The sequence below is a fragment of the Phyllostomus hastatus genome, unplaced genomic scaffold (assembly GCF_019186645.2).
Source record: "Phyllostomus hastatus isolate PE091 unplaced genomic scaffold, TTU_PhHast_1.1 phas_contig_40, whole genome shotgun sequence".
In the NCBI taxonomy this organism is placed as follows: Eukaryota; Metazoa; Chordata; class Mammalia; order Chiroptera; family Phyllostomidae; genus Phyllostomus; species Phyllostomus hastatus.
This window is the reverse complement of record NW_025333872.1, coordinates 935,554-952,730: the sequence shown is the minus strand read 5'-3', so window position 1 is coordinate 952,730 and position 17,177 is coordinate 935,554. Positions and strand designations below refer to the sequence as shown.

The 17,177-nt window shown below is 40.4% G+C and overlaps 1 protein-coding gene across 2 annotated transcripts; it reads right to left on the bottom strand.

Annotated features, from left to right (window-relative positions):
- Positions 1-1,004: 1,004 nt before the first annotated feature.
- On the bottom strand, positions 1,005-7,764 carry SRSF3 (serine and arginine rich splicing factor 3). 2 transcript variants are annotated; one of them, XM_045843410.1, is made up of 6 exons: positions 7,628-7,764; positions 5,757-5,964; positions 4,655-4,789; positions 2,466-2,504; positions 2,146-2,232; positions 1,005-1,979 (listed from the first exon to the last, which is right to left on the bottom strand). In XM_045843410.1, exons 2-6 carry the CDS (start codon positions 5,960-5,962, stop codon positions 1,952-1,954), a joined length of 495 nt encoding a protein of 164 aa, XP_045699366.1. In that variant the 5' UTR covers positions 5,963-5,964; positions 7,628-7,764; the 3' UTR covers positions 1,005-1,951. The 2 variants fall into 2 exon arrangements, with proteins under 2 accessions (XP_045699366.1, XP_045699367.1); XM_045843411.1 differs by having other exon boundaries at positions 7,670-7,732.
- Positions 7,765-17,177: the final 9,413 nt, after the last annotated feature.

The window sequence follows — 17,177 nt, the reverse complement described above, 5'->3', positions numbered from 1 at the left end:
TTATACCCATAATCTATTATCCTCTTTATAAAAACTTTTCTAACTCAAGACTCTGGACATTGTATATTGCCCAAAAAAGTCCATGTAAATGTCCATTTATAAGCTCAGGGTAATTAATGACATACCCTTATTACTTCCATGACTTTTCAGCTATCTCGCCTTGTTCCTAACATGGAGCAGTATTTAGGCAATGAGAAATCACCAAAACACAAAAGCCCAAAGCCAAAGGTTCCTGCAAATCAACAGGTAATCTTAAGTTTCTTCTGTAAAAAGGCTCATACTGAAGTTCACTGACTATCAGTTCTCCCTTAGGACACCTATGACTCTCCTCTCATTGACATTTGCGTGACAGGTAAAGGACCAAAGGAAGAAACATGCTTAGGATCTCTATCATATAAAATATCCTTAAAGATTCAACTCAACACAATGACTGCTTTTTTCACATTAAAGTCACAATAATCCAAAGCAATCATAAAGTAGCACATTTAAGGAAACTAAGCCACAAGACTGTTGTATTATGATTTAATCTAATTGCACAAATTTTGAAATTACAGCTCCTCTGGATTTCTAAGAGGAAGGTTATGCATGCCTCCATATTCAAGTCTGCACTGTTACATTTGAACCATATAATGAGTTTTACACCATAATGGATCAATTTAGAATTCCCATGCAACACCTCAAATTATATAAAATGGAAGCAAATTTTTAAAGCTTTGTGGGAAGTTCTCATGCTAATGCTAAAAGCCTTTCTAAAGGGCAACTTTGAGTTATAATGTACTAGGTTGCTAAATTTGAAAATATTAGTCACTGAATATCATGAACTTTGAACTGGCTTCCACTAAAAAAAACAAAAAATCCCCAAAGTGGTAAGAACTATCCATCACTTAGGTGACAACTAAAAATTTCCTTCACTTTAAAGGCTTTGATTTTGTTTTTTATAAGATTTGTGTAATCAACTACTTTCCATGGGACACAAACTATGGTAATAGTGGGTTTGACTATTACACAGTTATGCTATAATTTTATTAATTCAAAAGCACTTTACAAGAAAATATAAGTATGGCTTCCAATAGGAATGTTACACCTGAACTTGATACCAAGCTCACAGATTTTAGTTTTGCAAGGAAAAACAGGCTTTCATGTTAAACAACAATTTGTAACCAAAACTTTAATCCCAAGGATTCTCACAAAACATATTACAAATGACAGCATGAAAAAAACTTTTGCACAGTAACTCAAGGTTCAGCTCTACAATGTACCCTTAAACTGGCAGGACACTGGTATCTTGAAGTCTCAAATTCAAATTTCCAAATGAACAATGTTACCAAGAGCTATGTATTCATATACAGCAATCACATAAGAAATTTATGGCCTAAAGCAAAGAAAGGTAAACTAACTTTCTTGAAACTTCTTAGGTTCTACACTAACTGGACAACCTCTGCCCAGTGTAAAGACTAGTCAGATTTTTTTTTTTTACCTCTAATCTAATTTAAGGGTGCAGCTTTAATTTTTCCTGCTGGCTTGTGTTCATGGCAGCTTCTGAAGGCTGCTTGTTCTACTACTGCTGCATGTTATATCCCAGCTATGGAAAATCTTAAGTTCAATTTTTGCCAGTTTAGTTTCCATAATAGTATACATCACACTTTAGCTGGGAAGAGTTATAAAGAGATTTATTATCAGTCTATGCAAGACTAAAGTTCAAAGCAAAACCAATTTTGCTTAAGGGGACATTGTAAAGTAACAATTCTTGGTATTACATGCCTCATATGATCCATTTCAAACCATAGAGAATTACATCTTTATGTGACTGTTCCAAGACAAAGGTGAACAGCTAAAACATCTTAAAAATGCACCAAGCTTATGAAGTCTCAAACAAAACTTGAATTTTCTGTACATACTCCTGTCAAATGAAGTTATTTCCTGTACACCACTCCTCTTGAAAACTGGTCTTCTATTTCCTTTCATTTGACCTAGATCGGCTAAAGAGAGAAAAAAAAAAAAACAAGTTCCACCTGTAACTTGGTGACAGTGACAAAACATCAAAACACTTTTATGGTAGAATAGGGCTTAAGACCTATTTCTGTTTTTAATACTTTATGTATGCAAGGTCTCAAATGGCTCAGGTCATTAAAAAAAAAATCTTACCTACGAGACCTAGAGAAAGACCGGGACGGCTTGTGATTTCTCTCCCGAGACAGTGACCTCTCTCTTCTCCTATCTCTAGAAAGGGACCTAAAAACAGAGAAAAGAAAAATAAGACCGTTAAGGATTAAACACAACAAATATTTCTAGTAAGTCTTTTTGAAAACTAAGAACTGGTTCATTCTTACAACTTAATACTGGTTCCATGCACCACGTCACTCATTACTAAAGCCGATGTCTTACCATTATTCAAATCATTTGAAAAAACAGCCTAACAGTAGTTAACACTGTCATTTTCGAGAATGCAACCATGAATCATTTACCTGCTCCGGCTGCGGGAGAAGCTTCTCCGTCTTGGAGATCTAAAAGCAGAAACAGGAAAGTTAGCCTAATTGCCAATTAGTATTTATGGCGTGAGGCATTTCCCAACTTTTCAATCTCACTGTTGGGCCCAGTGAATGTGCCGGAAGAACTGGCACCCATCGTCCAAAAAAAAGAAAAAAAAAATAGAAAAAAAGGCACAGAAGGATTAAGGAACCAAAAGCTCAAGTGAAAAGCAGGTATTCCAACCATGGACTCACTTTAACAAAGAATGTTTCACAGCAGATCTGTCCAATGCAAAACTTCATGTCAAACTAACTTCAGTACCCAAAACACCACACCAAAATGTATTCCCACAAGTAGTTCCAAAAACAGTACCATAAACCAGTATTTGGAACCCATGCAAACCTGTAAGTCTATGACAAGACTTAGGTACCAGGTGGATAGTGTAATTTTGTGAAAACGCGGTAGGTGTAAATATTGATGCCATTAAGTGCTTACATTAGAACTGCATTTGTGATCGTCACATTTAAGAGTGTGTTTAGACTTATCAAAATTACCTTAGCTTGGCCCGCTTCACCCCCAAAATTTTAAAATTTTGAAAACTGTTAGTAAAACCATTTAAAGGTGATAGGAGTCAACAAAATTTTGCTAGAAAGGAAAGCTAAATCTGTTAGTTATTAAAATTTTTAGTTTGGCATCTCACACATGCAAATAAGTTTCATTTGAAGGTCTAAGTTACATTATGAGTTCCCTATCACCCTTAAAAGTTTTATTCAAGCAATATATATGTACATTACCATTCAATTATGCACAGCCAGCCTTTGATCCAGAAAAAAGAATTACTTTAAGCCGCTTACTCCTTATTTTAACCAGCAGTAAACTGTATTAAGCAGGAAAAACTTACTAGTTTTGGGTTTCAACAAGCTAGAAATGGTGAGGTGAGGCTGCCGGACTGACGGCCAGGAAGAATTTGCTGAAAAGGTTTTGCCAGATGTTGCGTTGGATTTAGTTGGTTGGCGAAGGGGGTGTTGTGGATTTTTCCTGCTTTTTTGTTAGCCGAAGGCTGCTGCTGTAGTTGTTGTGAAGACATTTGGTAAATAAACAGCTGAGCTGATTGGCCAGGAATGTGTGGGCGGTCGAGGTGGCTGCTGCCGATTTGGTTAAGGTTGGAGAGAAGGCTGAGAGAAAACAGCATGCTCGGGAACCAAAGGGCGGTGCAACCTGACGACTGGCCATGCCTGGGTCATGTGAAACGACACCAGCCAAGCTGAAATGGGGCGCGCTGGTCACATGACGCTGAAAGGGCTAGTTGACTGGCTAATGCAGACTCAGAGGGTGGTGAGAAGAGACATGATGGTGACTCTGTAACGGGGTTCATTTTTATTAATAGATGGACCAAAAAGCACAAAAAAAAAATGAAAAACAAGCCATCAGTACAACCATCTATTAGCTAACAAATACTCTTTATTATGATGGGCAACAGTGTGTTGTTTTTCAAAATAGCAAAAGGGGCAAGATTTTGAACTCCTATCTCCTAAAAGGACTTCACTCACCTGTAAGAGGTAAATTCAGTCCTATAGAAACTATTTTGGAGGTTTGAGGAGATGTGGAGTTAGCATCCAGACAACACTGCCTGGGCCAAGAATGATGCCATTTTCAATTATAAAAAAACGGATTTATCTTCTATTTGGGTTTGAAGAATAGATGACTGGGATTACTTTTTTTTAGCCCCCTTTATTGGTCAGTGACTTAAAGTTAGTTTCTGAAAGATTTCTATTTTACCAGTTGTAACATTAAAACAGCTGCCTGATTGATAAATATTACAATCGTGCTAAAAGTAGAAAACACATTTTTGTGACGAGCTAGAGTTGAATGTAATGTTTGTCATTATGGAGTCAAGAAATGGAAAAAGGCCTAAATTGATGTATAAGGGAAGACTTGGAAAGATGCAACTAGAAGATGAACTAGAAGATAGATCCAAGATAGAAGTTACTGACTACCAACATGAACCTAAAGACAAAAGCCAACACTCAGCACAACTCACATACCCCAAACTACACCCAGCAAATGTTTCATAAAAACCTCCGATTCTTCAGTAAGTTTATAACCCACCAACAAACTTTAAGAGAAATACCTGCTCCTATTAGCTACTCCATTACACCAAACCTCTAAATTCACTCTCAAGTACCTGCGACGAGGTGGAGGACTTCTTCTCCGATAATCATCTCTAGGGCGACGACCCCAAGAGGGAGGTGGGCCACGATTTCGACTTCTCTTTTCACCATTCGACAATTCCACTCTTACTCGGCAGCCACATAGTGTTCTAGGAAAAAAACATTAAATTTAAAGCAGCCAAGCTGACTTTCTAAAAGATGAGTATTAAAAATAAAGGAAAAAGCACTTCTAGCTAGCTTCTTTGCAAGGAATACTTTGATTTTACCCTATTACACTTGCTCATCTTTCCACCCCCCCACTTGTGTCTGTGGGGGGTGGAAACAGCAATAAATGGGACAGAAGACTTTTGATCACTTACATCACCCCTCCCCTTCAATCATCATAGTGTGTGACACAGAAAATGGCCACCACCGTTAAGTTTAGATACGCCATCATATTTAGACAATGATTTGAGAAGAGATGGGGCCCTGAAAATGTTTCTGTCATCTGCTTGGATAAAGAAGTTTTTTTATACAGCCAACCCTCAGACAATTTAATCTTAGGATTTTAAGGATTAAGAGTTTTCCTTGGTTTCATGAGATCCAATGGTTTCAAATGCTAAGTAAAAGGCAATACCCATTCACTATTAAGACTCAGGTATTATCAGCCAGCCAACATAATTATTACTAAGGAAACCGGCGATACACTCTACACTTCCTAAAAGTGGTGTGTCAAACATAAAAGGTAAGGGTAAATCAGCCACAATTAGTTCATAGCCTTTCTTATAGAAATAGGATCCCACATCTGTTTTTAGAAACAATTCAAAGGTGAGAACAGTTGACACTAGAATTTAGATGAAAATGTTTTGACCATTTTTTGGATGCAGCTATCCACTCACCAAAAACTGACTATTAAAAACTCTATTATTTTCTTTAACGGCCAACTGGATAAAAAAACTTCCGACATATCTCAACTAAACTGTTCAGTCCTTTTTATGGCAAATAAGGTATGTAAATCTCCACTAACATCAATTTCAGATACTCAAGAAGCCACTCAGAACCACATATTCCTAGAGACTTTAAACCTTAGAAACTCAAGCAACGTATTTACTGTTAGTATAAATCAGATTAAATTACCTCCCATCTAGCTCTCGGACAGCATCAGCTGCATCTCGGGGATCTTCAAACTCGACAAAAGCAAAGCCGGGGGGGTTTCTAGCAACCCACACACTTCGGAGTGGTCCATAATAGCCAAAAGCTCGTTCCAATTCAGTCTTGTTACCGTTGTTTCCCAGATTACCTACATAAACCTTACAATCCAATGGACAGGAGTCACGATGCATTTCTGTTTGAAAAAAAATTTAATACTTTACCCAAATAATCTACACAATGAAAAAGAGTCTTAGGGACAATTGCCAAAATACTAAAAACCAAAGGAGTAAAATTATCACCCGTGAAACACCCATTTCTCCCTAGTTCAGGGGCGTCCAACCTTTTGGCGTCTCTGGGCCACACATTAAATATATTGTGACAAATAATCACACAAAAAATCTCATCATGTTTTAAATAAATTTACACTTTTGTGTCGGGCTGCACTTCAGTCATCCTGGGCCGCATGCGGCACAAGCTGGACACAATTGTTAATGGTAACTGAGGAAGCCAGCACAAGTTGTTTGAGGGGAAAAAAAGCCCCCTTGAAAAGTGATGGGGAAAATAAACACTGAAAACACTGGAGGAACATTTACTACGGTGTGGACACAGTTGTGGACTTCACATGTTATTTCAATTAATCTAAAAAATAAAGCACTTCGACAAACAGGTAACCTGCTCAGAAGCAAATTCCGAGGCTCAAAACTAAATGGAACAATTCAGAAAACAGTACATTATGGCTAAACCACTAGAAAAGTGATAAAAATGTGCCTTGTAAGGCACATTAAAACTTAACCAGCTTCATTCTTCAAGCAGCAAGACAAAGTGTTAGGTTTTTTAGTCAACAGCAAAAAGATATTAGCCCAAATGTCCATCAATAGATAAGCAAAATCGATTATCCATACAATATTACTCAGAAAAAACACGTTACAAACGCTAACGAAAACATGCTAAATTATAGGAGCCGGATACAAAAGTGCTTATGTTACGATTCCAACCATTATTAAATGCCCAAAACAGGTAAATCCAGAAAAAGATTAGTGGTTACATTTCTTTTTCAGGAATTAACTGCACTTTAAAGGCTTGTATTTAACTTCTAATAGAGTCGCTAGGCAACGATCCCAATCGCCTTGCAGACTAGTTTCAATTGCATTAAAGAGCGGCCTCTTCAGTAACTGAGCTCAAGGGCTTTTTCATAGACGCCACGTTCTTCTCACTTTGGGCTTATCCAATTAAAAAAACCACCCAGATACATCCTCATTTGCAAGACCCCACCCTGTGCCCAGGAATCGAGATCAAACTTCTAGTTTCAGGACTACGGATTAATGGGAAGGTGCTACAAGAAAAATGCAGGCCACAGAAAACTGGTTTAAAGGAAAAAAAAACAAAACAAAACTAGAGTCAACGTGTAAAAGGTGAGGTCAAATTAGAGTAACATGAAAACAAAGATGAGTACAGAAAACACTTATATGCACCGAAATGTCCAGTCCTGATTAGTGACTTGAAGAAATCCTAGAAGCTTAAGGAAACGTGGGGCCAAAAAAGGCGCCATAAATTGAAAGACCGCGCGGCCTGGAGTACTGTACGGTTACCGGCCCTCCTCTTCGCCTCAACTCTCGGGTAATTTTAAACTTCGGTCCACCCCCCTCCCCCAAATAAAGATTTATAGACACCTCCACTTCAAACCCGGGATACGGCCTTCGGTGGGCATTAAGCCCCCGCCACCGCCCCATGCTGAACGTCACAAAATGGCGGCGGCGTCTCTTTGTCTCAGTCTGGCTCCGCCATTGGGCCTGGCCCCACCGCGGCACTGTTAAGTTACATTTCTCTTTTCACTCCTCTGGACGCCGGCCTCTTACCGAGATCTTGAATTAGGGACGCGGTGACTTAAATCCACACACCTTCCGACTGTACCTCCGCTCTCCTCCGTCGGCTCCCACAGATACAACACCCTGCCCGGCGTCCACGAAATGGCGGACCACCGCCTTCTCCTTGCCCTAATTTATACGGCATCCTGGAATCACATGATTGGGCGGGCTCGCCCAATAAGAGGCCGAGAAGGCCTTGACGTAAAGGCTACAAACGTAAGGAACCGCCGTTGCTGGGAGCGCGCTGTGGCCGCGGCGCCTAAACTGTGGAGGTGCGAGCCTCCATGCTCTCGTGAACCCGAACGTGGAGCTTGCTCCAGTGTTGTTTCCCGGTTTTCGCTCTCTAAGTTATTCTCAGTCTCCTTTCCCTCATCTCCAAATAGGCCGGAGTTGTTAACACTATTGCCATCCCTTTCCAAAGCTCCTAGTAAGATGTAGGTATTAGATGAATTCGTTACTTGGTCCTCGTCAGCAGTTCAGTCTAAGACCCTCGCGTTTACAAACGTGCTTCAGAGTTCCTCCAGGGTCACTGAGTTATGTGACCGAGCTGCCACCAGATCGTGCCCGCCACGTCCTACATTTAGGGAAAAGCTGGATCCTGGAAGGTCTGCCCAAGTCTGGCTGGTTTCCCGCCTCTCACCCAAACTGCAGGATTTGGCAGAGACGGGTGGCGTCATCAGCCTGGCCGCTTCAAATGCGTAATAGAAACTCAAAAGACAAATGATCCCGGTCAGCCGCCTGGAAACTATCACCTTTAGCGAATAACAATAAAATGAAGTTCCTGAAGAAGATTGAATTTAAATTCTGAGCTCCCAAACAAACGCCAGAAAGGCACTTGTGGTTTTCTTCCCCGGAAAAGGGAGTAAGGGTGGGGTCCGCAGGCCACTCACACCTTCCTGTTTTGCACTCCCCCTGGGAAGACAGAGCCGCGAGAATAATTAACTTTTAGGAGAGAAATACTGCAATTGTGTTAGAAAAAATCACCAGATCTCCCTCTCCCGAACAGTGAGTTCAGTAGGAAATTTGGTGCCCTCAAACCTGCCCTACCCCCTCACAGTAGAGTCTGACTTACATATTGCTAAAATGTTTAAATCTGCTCTCAAGAGGAAAAAAAAATCAAAAATAACCTGTATTTTCAGTCATTAGCTGAAAGGTATGCCAACTATTTCTCTTATCTCTCCTAGATGTTTTCCTGGAAGCCTTATCTTTCTAAAAGGTTTTTACCTACGGAGGGAAAAAACACGAAGATTTAACCACGCTGAGCCTTTGTTTTCTCACTTGTAAAATGGGAATTTCATATCGCAGAGGAAGAAGGGGAATGGGAAGTCCAGTTGCTGAGCTAGCCCTGTGCTGACCTTACCTGGGGTGTTTGTGGGGGAGAGGGGTTCTAGCAAACCATCTCGTTCACTTTTTTCTTTTCTTTCATTCTCTGAATGTTTTTTTCTTCTGCCTCACTTAATGTTTGCCTTTCCTTCTCCCCTCCTCTGTGTAAGCTTTTCTCTTCTTTATAATTTTTTCTTCTGCCAAAGCCAAGTCAGATAGTCCTGGATTTGGACTATCTGCCCCACTGCCAGTTCCTGCTAAAGTGTCTGGAAAAGAATCCCTTAACCTGACAGGATTAGTTCCCTCTCTGTAAAATGGGATAATAATGCCAGCCTTGCAGGGTTGTTAGGTGCTGTTGCCCCCCCACCCCCGGGAACTTCAGCTTCTGTCTTTTGTGGTCCCTGCTGCATCCCCAAGGCCTGGAAACAAATCTGGCACACAGCACAGGCCATCAATACATATTTGTTTAATTATCTAGTTAATTAAAAGAAATATGTGTGTAAATCACCTGGTACAACCTTTGTTCAAAAAATGCTGACTCTTTTTAAATGTTCCTTTAACATCTCAGTATCCCATCCTTTCTCATCATTTTTTTCTGTTTTTGTGTGATTCTAGTCTAGCATGCATCTTTCAATGAAACTCTCTTAATTCCTCCAACTGTATTTGTGAATAACATTTTGAACCTCCTGTTATCCACACATACTTTCCATCTTCTGTTAACTGCAGCCAAATGAATTATCGGTTTAAATTCTGGAATATTTTAGTGTTTCTGATTTTTTAAATTACATTTTATCGTTTATGCTATTACAGTTGTCCCAATTTTTCCCTTTGCTCTCCTCCACCCAGTCCCCCCCCCCCGCCCCGACCCGCCCCGACACACCCTCTATTCCTTTGATTTTATTTGACCACAAACCATTCTTATCCAGATCCTAGAACCACAGGAAACTTCAAGAGGACCTATCAGAATTTCTTGGTAGGGACCAGGAATGAGAGCATGTGTTGTAGTGAACATCTCTTGATTTTCTTGGGGGAACTAACTTTCTCACAAGTAGACCATGTTATTGATTCAGATGTGGCTGGGCCTACCACCCACTTTTTCATGGGTAGGGACAGGACCATCCCTGGTTAATTAAATCATTCCAGTTCTTAGCCCCCACTTCCACCCCTATTAAAAATGATGACTAATGCAGCCCTGGCTGGTGTAGTTCACTGGATTGAGTGCCGGCCTTCAGACCAAAGGGTTGCAAGTTAGATTCCCAGTCAGGGCACATGCCTGGGTTGCAGGCCTGGTCCCCAGTAGGGGGCATTCGAGAGGCAACCACACATTGATGTTTCTCTCCCTCTCTCCCTTCCTTACCCACTCTGGAATCAATACATAAAATGTTTAAAAAAAAAAAAAAAGATGACTAATCCAATCAGACCAGAGGTGTGCTCATTTCCTCTGACTGGTGGGATCCTGAGCCAGGGCAGCCATCCTGTTTCCAGAAGAGAAGAAGCAGTCTGAGGTAGACCCAACCTAAAGGCAAGGAGAGCAGAGAGATGGGAAATAAAGAGCCCTGGACCTGTTCTTGAAGAAGCCTGAACCTAGTTCCACTTTTGGAATTCCGCTATTTAAACATACAGGTTCCCTGTCTCTTCCCCCAACTTGCCTAAGCCACTTCAAGTTGACTTTTCTTTCCCATCAAGTGCATACAGAAAGACCCCAAACATAGAAATTACTCTGGCACACACTTTCTCACTACCTCAAGTTGAGAACCATGGCACAAGTTATCTTCCAATTCTAAAAAATTCACCCATTACAAATAAACTAAATACATTTTTAATTTAAAGGGGAAAAGTGTTACTAATAGCCAGGCATAATACCTATGTATAATAATTTATACTTTAAATAGTGTGGCTAACTTCAAGGAAATTTTAATAAGAATATGAAACATAACAATAGTTCAGCCCTGGCTATTGGGGCTCAGTGGATTGAAAACCAGCCTGTGAACCAAAAGGTCACTGGTTAAGGGCATGCAAGAGGCGACTGGTGTTTCTCTCCCTCTCTCCCTCCCTTCCCCCTCTATAAAAATAAATAAAATCTTTTTTAAAAAACTTACGAAAACAATAGTTCATTAACTACTTGGTTCAATGTCCTGGCAGGAAGCAGATAGCACAGTCAACAAAGGGTTGGTTACAGAGGCATGGGCAGGGTTAGGGAAACCCACAAAGGAAGGCAGGACTCCCAGAGGCAGCTCTTAGGCCCAAAGGGGCAAGAGTGAGCAGGGTTACCCAAACCAGGCAAGTGCTGTAGCTACGAAGAGAGGCCATTATGGCCTTAAGTAGAGGAACTATAGCAGTCTAGTTGCATGGAGGGGGGGTTGCTTTTTTGTTGTTTGTTGGAAGGGAGCAGGATCAGAGGTAGAAGAACTGGACTACTATCTCCTCCATAGTCTCATCGTTTAGTGGTACCTCCTATAGTCCAAAGCCATCTGGAAACCTGAGAGTAAGAGAGCTGGGTGATGCAAGCCTAACAGTGAGCCTCCCAGGAGACAGAGCAGAGAAGACTGGAAAGCTAATCTAGAACCATGCTCTTTAGTACAGAAGCCATTAGGCACATGTGGCTGAGTCTGAAATGAGATGTGTTATATTGGATTGGCCAGAGTCCATAAAATGGCTCTAGTAGCACTTAGTTGTCTTTAGCTTCATTTGAAACAATCTTGTGAGATTGTATTGTGAAAGGTGTCATATCACCATGCATTTATTTTTTTTAAAGACTTTATTTATTTTTAGACAAAAGGGAAGGAAGGGAGATAGAGGGGGAGAAACATCAATGTGTGGTTGCCTCTCACGCACCCCCTACTGGAGATCTGGCCCAAACCCAGATGTGCTCTGACTGGGAATTTAACCGTTGACCCTTTGATTTGCAGACAAGCACTCAACCACTGAGCCTCACCTGCCAGGGTAGCATGCATTTTTTTTTTAAAAAAGCTCACCCAATTAGGTGAATTTTTGTGTAGCCATTTTAACATTGGAGATGGAAGAAAATATACAACATTTTCAGCATATTATGCTTTATTATTTCAAGAAGGGTAAAAACACAACTGAAATGCAAAAAAAATTTGTGCGGTGAATGGAGAAGGTGTTGTGACTAATCAAACATGTCAAAAGTGGTTTGCAAAGTTTAATGCTAGAGATTTCTTGCTGGACACTGCCCCACAGTTGGTTGGGTAGATCAATTGAAGTTGATAGTGATCAAATTGAGACATTAATTGAGAACAATCAATGCTATACCACATAGGAGATAGCTGACATAGTCAAAATATCCCAATCAATAAAGTTATTGGTGAAAATGAAATATTTGTCTTTTATTTTACAGAAAAAAAACATACAAACTTTTTAGCCAACCCAGCAAGTATAAAATACATGCTGGGTTTCAGACAGTATAAAAAAGAAAATAATGTAAATATCTCATAATTTTTTTAAAGATTTTATTTATTTATTTATTTATTTATTTATTTAGACAGGGAGGAAGGGACGGAGAAACAAAGAGAAACAATGTGTGGTTCCCTTTCTCACACCCCCTACTGGGAACCTGGCTGGCAACCCAGACATATGCCCTGATTGTGAATCAAACTTGCAAACATTAGGTTCACAGGCTGGCGCTCAATCAACTGAGCCACACCAGCCAGGGCTCACTATACATTTTTATATTGATACATGTTGATATAATATTTTTGATGTATTAGATTTAAAAACTATGTTATTATAATTAACTTCATCTATTTCTACTTTTTAAAATGTGGCTATTAGAACACTTAAAATTATATGTGTGGCTCACATTATATTTTTATTGGGTAGTATTGCTCTACCAAGAAAAATGGAAAATAACTACACACAATTACAACAAATAATCATTTAAAAACTAATTTTAACTGTACAGTTTCACTTATATGTGGAATCTTAAAAAAAAAAGAACAAACAAAATAAAACAGACACATAGAAACAGGGTTGGTTGCCAGAAGGGAGGTGTTGCAGAGGGGTGGGTGAAAAAGGTGAAGGGGAAAATAGCCCAAAATATGCTAAGTTTAAAAATGTTGGCATAGGTAGATACACTGTGCCTCCTCACACAACCGAAAAAGACAACAACAAATTCAAACAACAACAACAACAACAACAACAACCAGAACTGCCAGAAAACTGAACTGCATGGAAGTCTGACAACCAAGGAGTTAAAGAAGAAATTTTCATTTCTTCTTTAGGAGGTAGGAGGGGCCAGGGCGGAGAGGACCCATGGCATGGCAACAGCTGAAGGACCAGGGTGGGAAGGGGCTGGCAGAGTGGGCGGTCCCACATCTGTGTATGGATAAACAGGGAGGAACAACTGGGGAGTGAGACAGACTGCACAACCCAGGGTTCCAGCAAGGGGAAATAAAGCCTCAAAACCTCTGACTGAAAAAATCTGTGGGGGTTGAGGCAGTGGGAGAAACTCCCAGCCTCACAGGAGAGTTCGTTGGAGAGATCCACAGGGTACTAGAACGTACACAACCCACCCACCTGGGGAAATAGCACCACAGAAGGGCCTAATTTGCTTGTGGGTAGTGGAGGAAGTGACTGCAAGCTGGCCAATAGCAAAGCAAGTGACATTGTTCCCTCTCAGGCCCCTCTCTCACATACAGTGCCACAACACTGGGACATTGGTTGCCCTGCACTGGTAAATACCTAAGGATCCACCCCTTACAGTGTAACAGGTGAGCTGAAGCAAAGAAATATGGCCCAAATGAAAGAGCAGACCAAAACTCCAGAGAAAGAACTAAGAGGAGATTCCCAACTTATCAGATGCAGAGTTCAAAACAGTGGTGTTCAGGATGCTCACAGAATTGGTTGAGTGTGGTAGCAAAATAAAGGAAAAAGTGAAGAGTATGAAAAGTGAAATAAAGGAAAATGTACAGGGAACCAACAGTGACAAGAAGGAAACCGGGGCTCAAATCAACGATTTGAACCAGAAAGAGGAAAGAAACATTCAACCAGAACAGAATAAGGAAAAATTTTTCAAGAAAATGAGGAGAGGCTTAGAAATCTCCTGAACATCTTTAAACATTCCAACATCTGAATCATAGGGTTGCCGGAAGGAGAAAAGGAAGAGCAAGAAATTGAAAACTTATTTGAAAAAATAATGAAGGACACCTTCCCCAATTTGGCAAAGGAAATAGATTTCCAGGAAGTCCAGGAAGCTGAGAGAGACCCAAAGAAGTTGGACCTGAGGGGAAAGACACCAAGGCACACCATAATTACATTACCCAGATTAATGATAAGTAGAGAATCTTAAAAGCAGCAAGAGAAAGGAGACAAGTTGCCCACAAAGGAGTTTCTATAAGATAATGGGCTGATTTCCCCAAAGAAACCTTGCAGGCAAGAAGGAACTGGAAATAAGTATTCAAAGTCATGAAAGGCAAAAACCTATAGCCAAAATTACTCTATCTGGCAAAGCTATCATTTAGAATAGAAGGGCAGATAAAGTCCTTTGCAGATGAGGTCAAGTTAAAGGAATTCATCATCACCAAGCCCTTATTGTATGAAATGTTAAAGGGATTTATCTAAAAAAAAGATGAGCAAAACTAAGACCAGTAAAATGACCACAAACTCACAACTATCAACAACTGAACTTAAAAATACAAAAAAAAATTAAGCAAACAACTAGAATGGGAACAGAATCACAGAAATGGAGATAACATGGAGGGTTATCAGTGGGGAGGTAGAAAGGGAGTGAATGGGGGCAAAAGGTACAGGGAATAAGAAGCATAAGTGGTGGGTAGAAAATAGACAGGGGGAGGTTAAGAATAGTATAGGAAATGGAGAAGCCAAAAAACTTATACATACAACCCATGGACATGAACTAAGTGGGGGGGGGGGTAGTGGGAGGGATGGGGGTGCAGGGTGCAGAGGTGGATAAAGGGGAGAAAAGAATAGGACAACTCTAATAGCATAATCAATAAAATATACTTAAAAAAATCCCTCATTGAGCCCGTAAAATAAGGATAATAGCATCTCAGATCTGGTGTGAGCAGTTTCTATAAGGTGCTTCGATATGTAAAGCATCTATAAAAGGCTTTAACCAAGGGGAAATTTGGGGAAGTAAAAAGTATAAAGAAAGAAATAAAAATCACCTGTAGTCATAACTAAAGAGAAAAGGAATTATAATTAACTTTTGAAGAATTATAATAAGACTATGCCTATGATTTTTTAAGTCCCTATCTCTTAGAGATACATGCAGAAATATGTATACATGAATCCATCCAAGATGGAGGCATGGGTAGACACACTGCCTCCTCGCACAACCAAAAGAAGGACAACAACAATTTAAAAATAAAAAGACAACCAGAACTGACAGAAAATCGAACTGTATGGAAGTCTGACAACCAAGGAGTTAAAGAGACACATTCATCCAGACCAGTAGGAGGGGCAGAGTCGGGCAGTGGGGCAGAGAGGACACACAGCAAGGCAGTGGCTGGTGGACCAGGCAGTCCCACATTTGTGCACTGACAAACCAGGCAAAACAAAGGGGGAGCTGGACGGACCTCACAACCCAGGGCTCCAGCTCGGGGAAATAAAGCCTGAAAACACCTGTGGAGGTTGAGGTGCCTGGAGAGACTCCCAGCCTCACAGGAGGGTTCACTGGAGAAACCCACAGGGTTCTAGAACATATACAAACCCACCCACATGGGAATCAGCACTGGAAGGGCCCAGTTTGCTTGGGGGAAGTGGCAGAAGTGACTGAAACCCAGCAGAGAGCAGAGCAAGCGCCATTGTTCCCTCTTGGACCCCGCCCCCACATACAGTGTCACAACACAGCAACATGGGTTACCCTGCCCTGGTGAACATCTAAGGCTCCGCCCCTCATACGTAACAGGTGTGTCAATATAAAAAAAAAATGACCCAAAGGAAAAAACAGATCAAAGCTTCAGAACAAATACAACTAAGAGACGAAGGCGCCAACTTATCAGATGCACAGTTCAAAGCACTGGTGATCAGGATGCTCACAGAATTGGTTGAATGTGGTCACAAATTAGATGAAAAAATGAAGACTACACTAAGTGAAGTAAAGGAAAATGTACAAGGAATCAATAGTGATGGGAAGGAAACTGGGACTCAAATCAACAGTGCAGACCAGAAGGAAAAAAGAAATATACAATCAGAAAAGAATGAAAAAACAAGAATTCAAAAAAATGAGGAGAGGCTTAGGAACCTCCAGGACATCTTTAAATGTTCCAACATCCGAATTTTGGGGGTACCAGAAGAAGAAGAGGAAGAGCAACAAGTGGAAAAGGTATTTGAACAAATAATAAAGGAGAACTTCCCCAATCTGGCAAATGAAATAGACTTCCTGGAAGTCCAGGAAGCTCAGAGAATCCCAAAGAAGTTGGACCCAAGGAGGAACACACCAAGGCACATCATAATTACATTAGCCAAGATTAAAATTAAGGAGAGAATCCTAGAAGCAGCAAGAGAAAAGGAGACAGTTACCTATAAAGGAGTTCCCATCAGACTGTCAGCTGATTTCTCAAAAGAGTCTTTACAGGCAAGAAGGGGCTGGAAAGAAGTATTCCAAGTCATGAAAGGCAAGGACCTACATCCAAGATTGCTCTATCCAGCAAAGCTATCATTTAGAATGGAAGGACAGATAAAGTGCTTCTCAGATAAGGTCAAGTTAAAGGAGTTCATCATCACCAAGCTCTTATTATAGGAAATGTTAAAGGGACTTGTCTAAGAAAAAGAAGATAAAAAACATGTACAGTAAAATGACAGCAAACTCACAATTTTTAACAACCACACCTAAAACAAAAACAAAAATAAACTAAGCAAACAACTAGAACAGGAACAGAAACACAGAAATGGAGATTACGTGAAGGGTTAGCAACAGGGGAGTGGGAGGAGGAGAGAGAGGGAAAAGGTACAGAAAATAAGTAGCATAGATGGTAGGTACAAAATAGACAGGGGGAGGGTAAGAATAGTATGGGAAAAGTAGAAGCCAAAGAACTTACATATATGACACATGGACATGAACTAAAGGGGGGAATGTGGGTGGGAGGGGGTGTACAAGGTAGAGGGAAGGGGAAGAAATGGGACAACTGTAATAGCATAATCAATAAAATATATTAAAATAAATAATTAATTAAACATAAAAAATAAAGAAATATGTATACATGAAATGATATGATGTTCTGAATTTGCTTCCAAA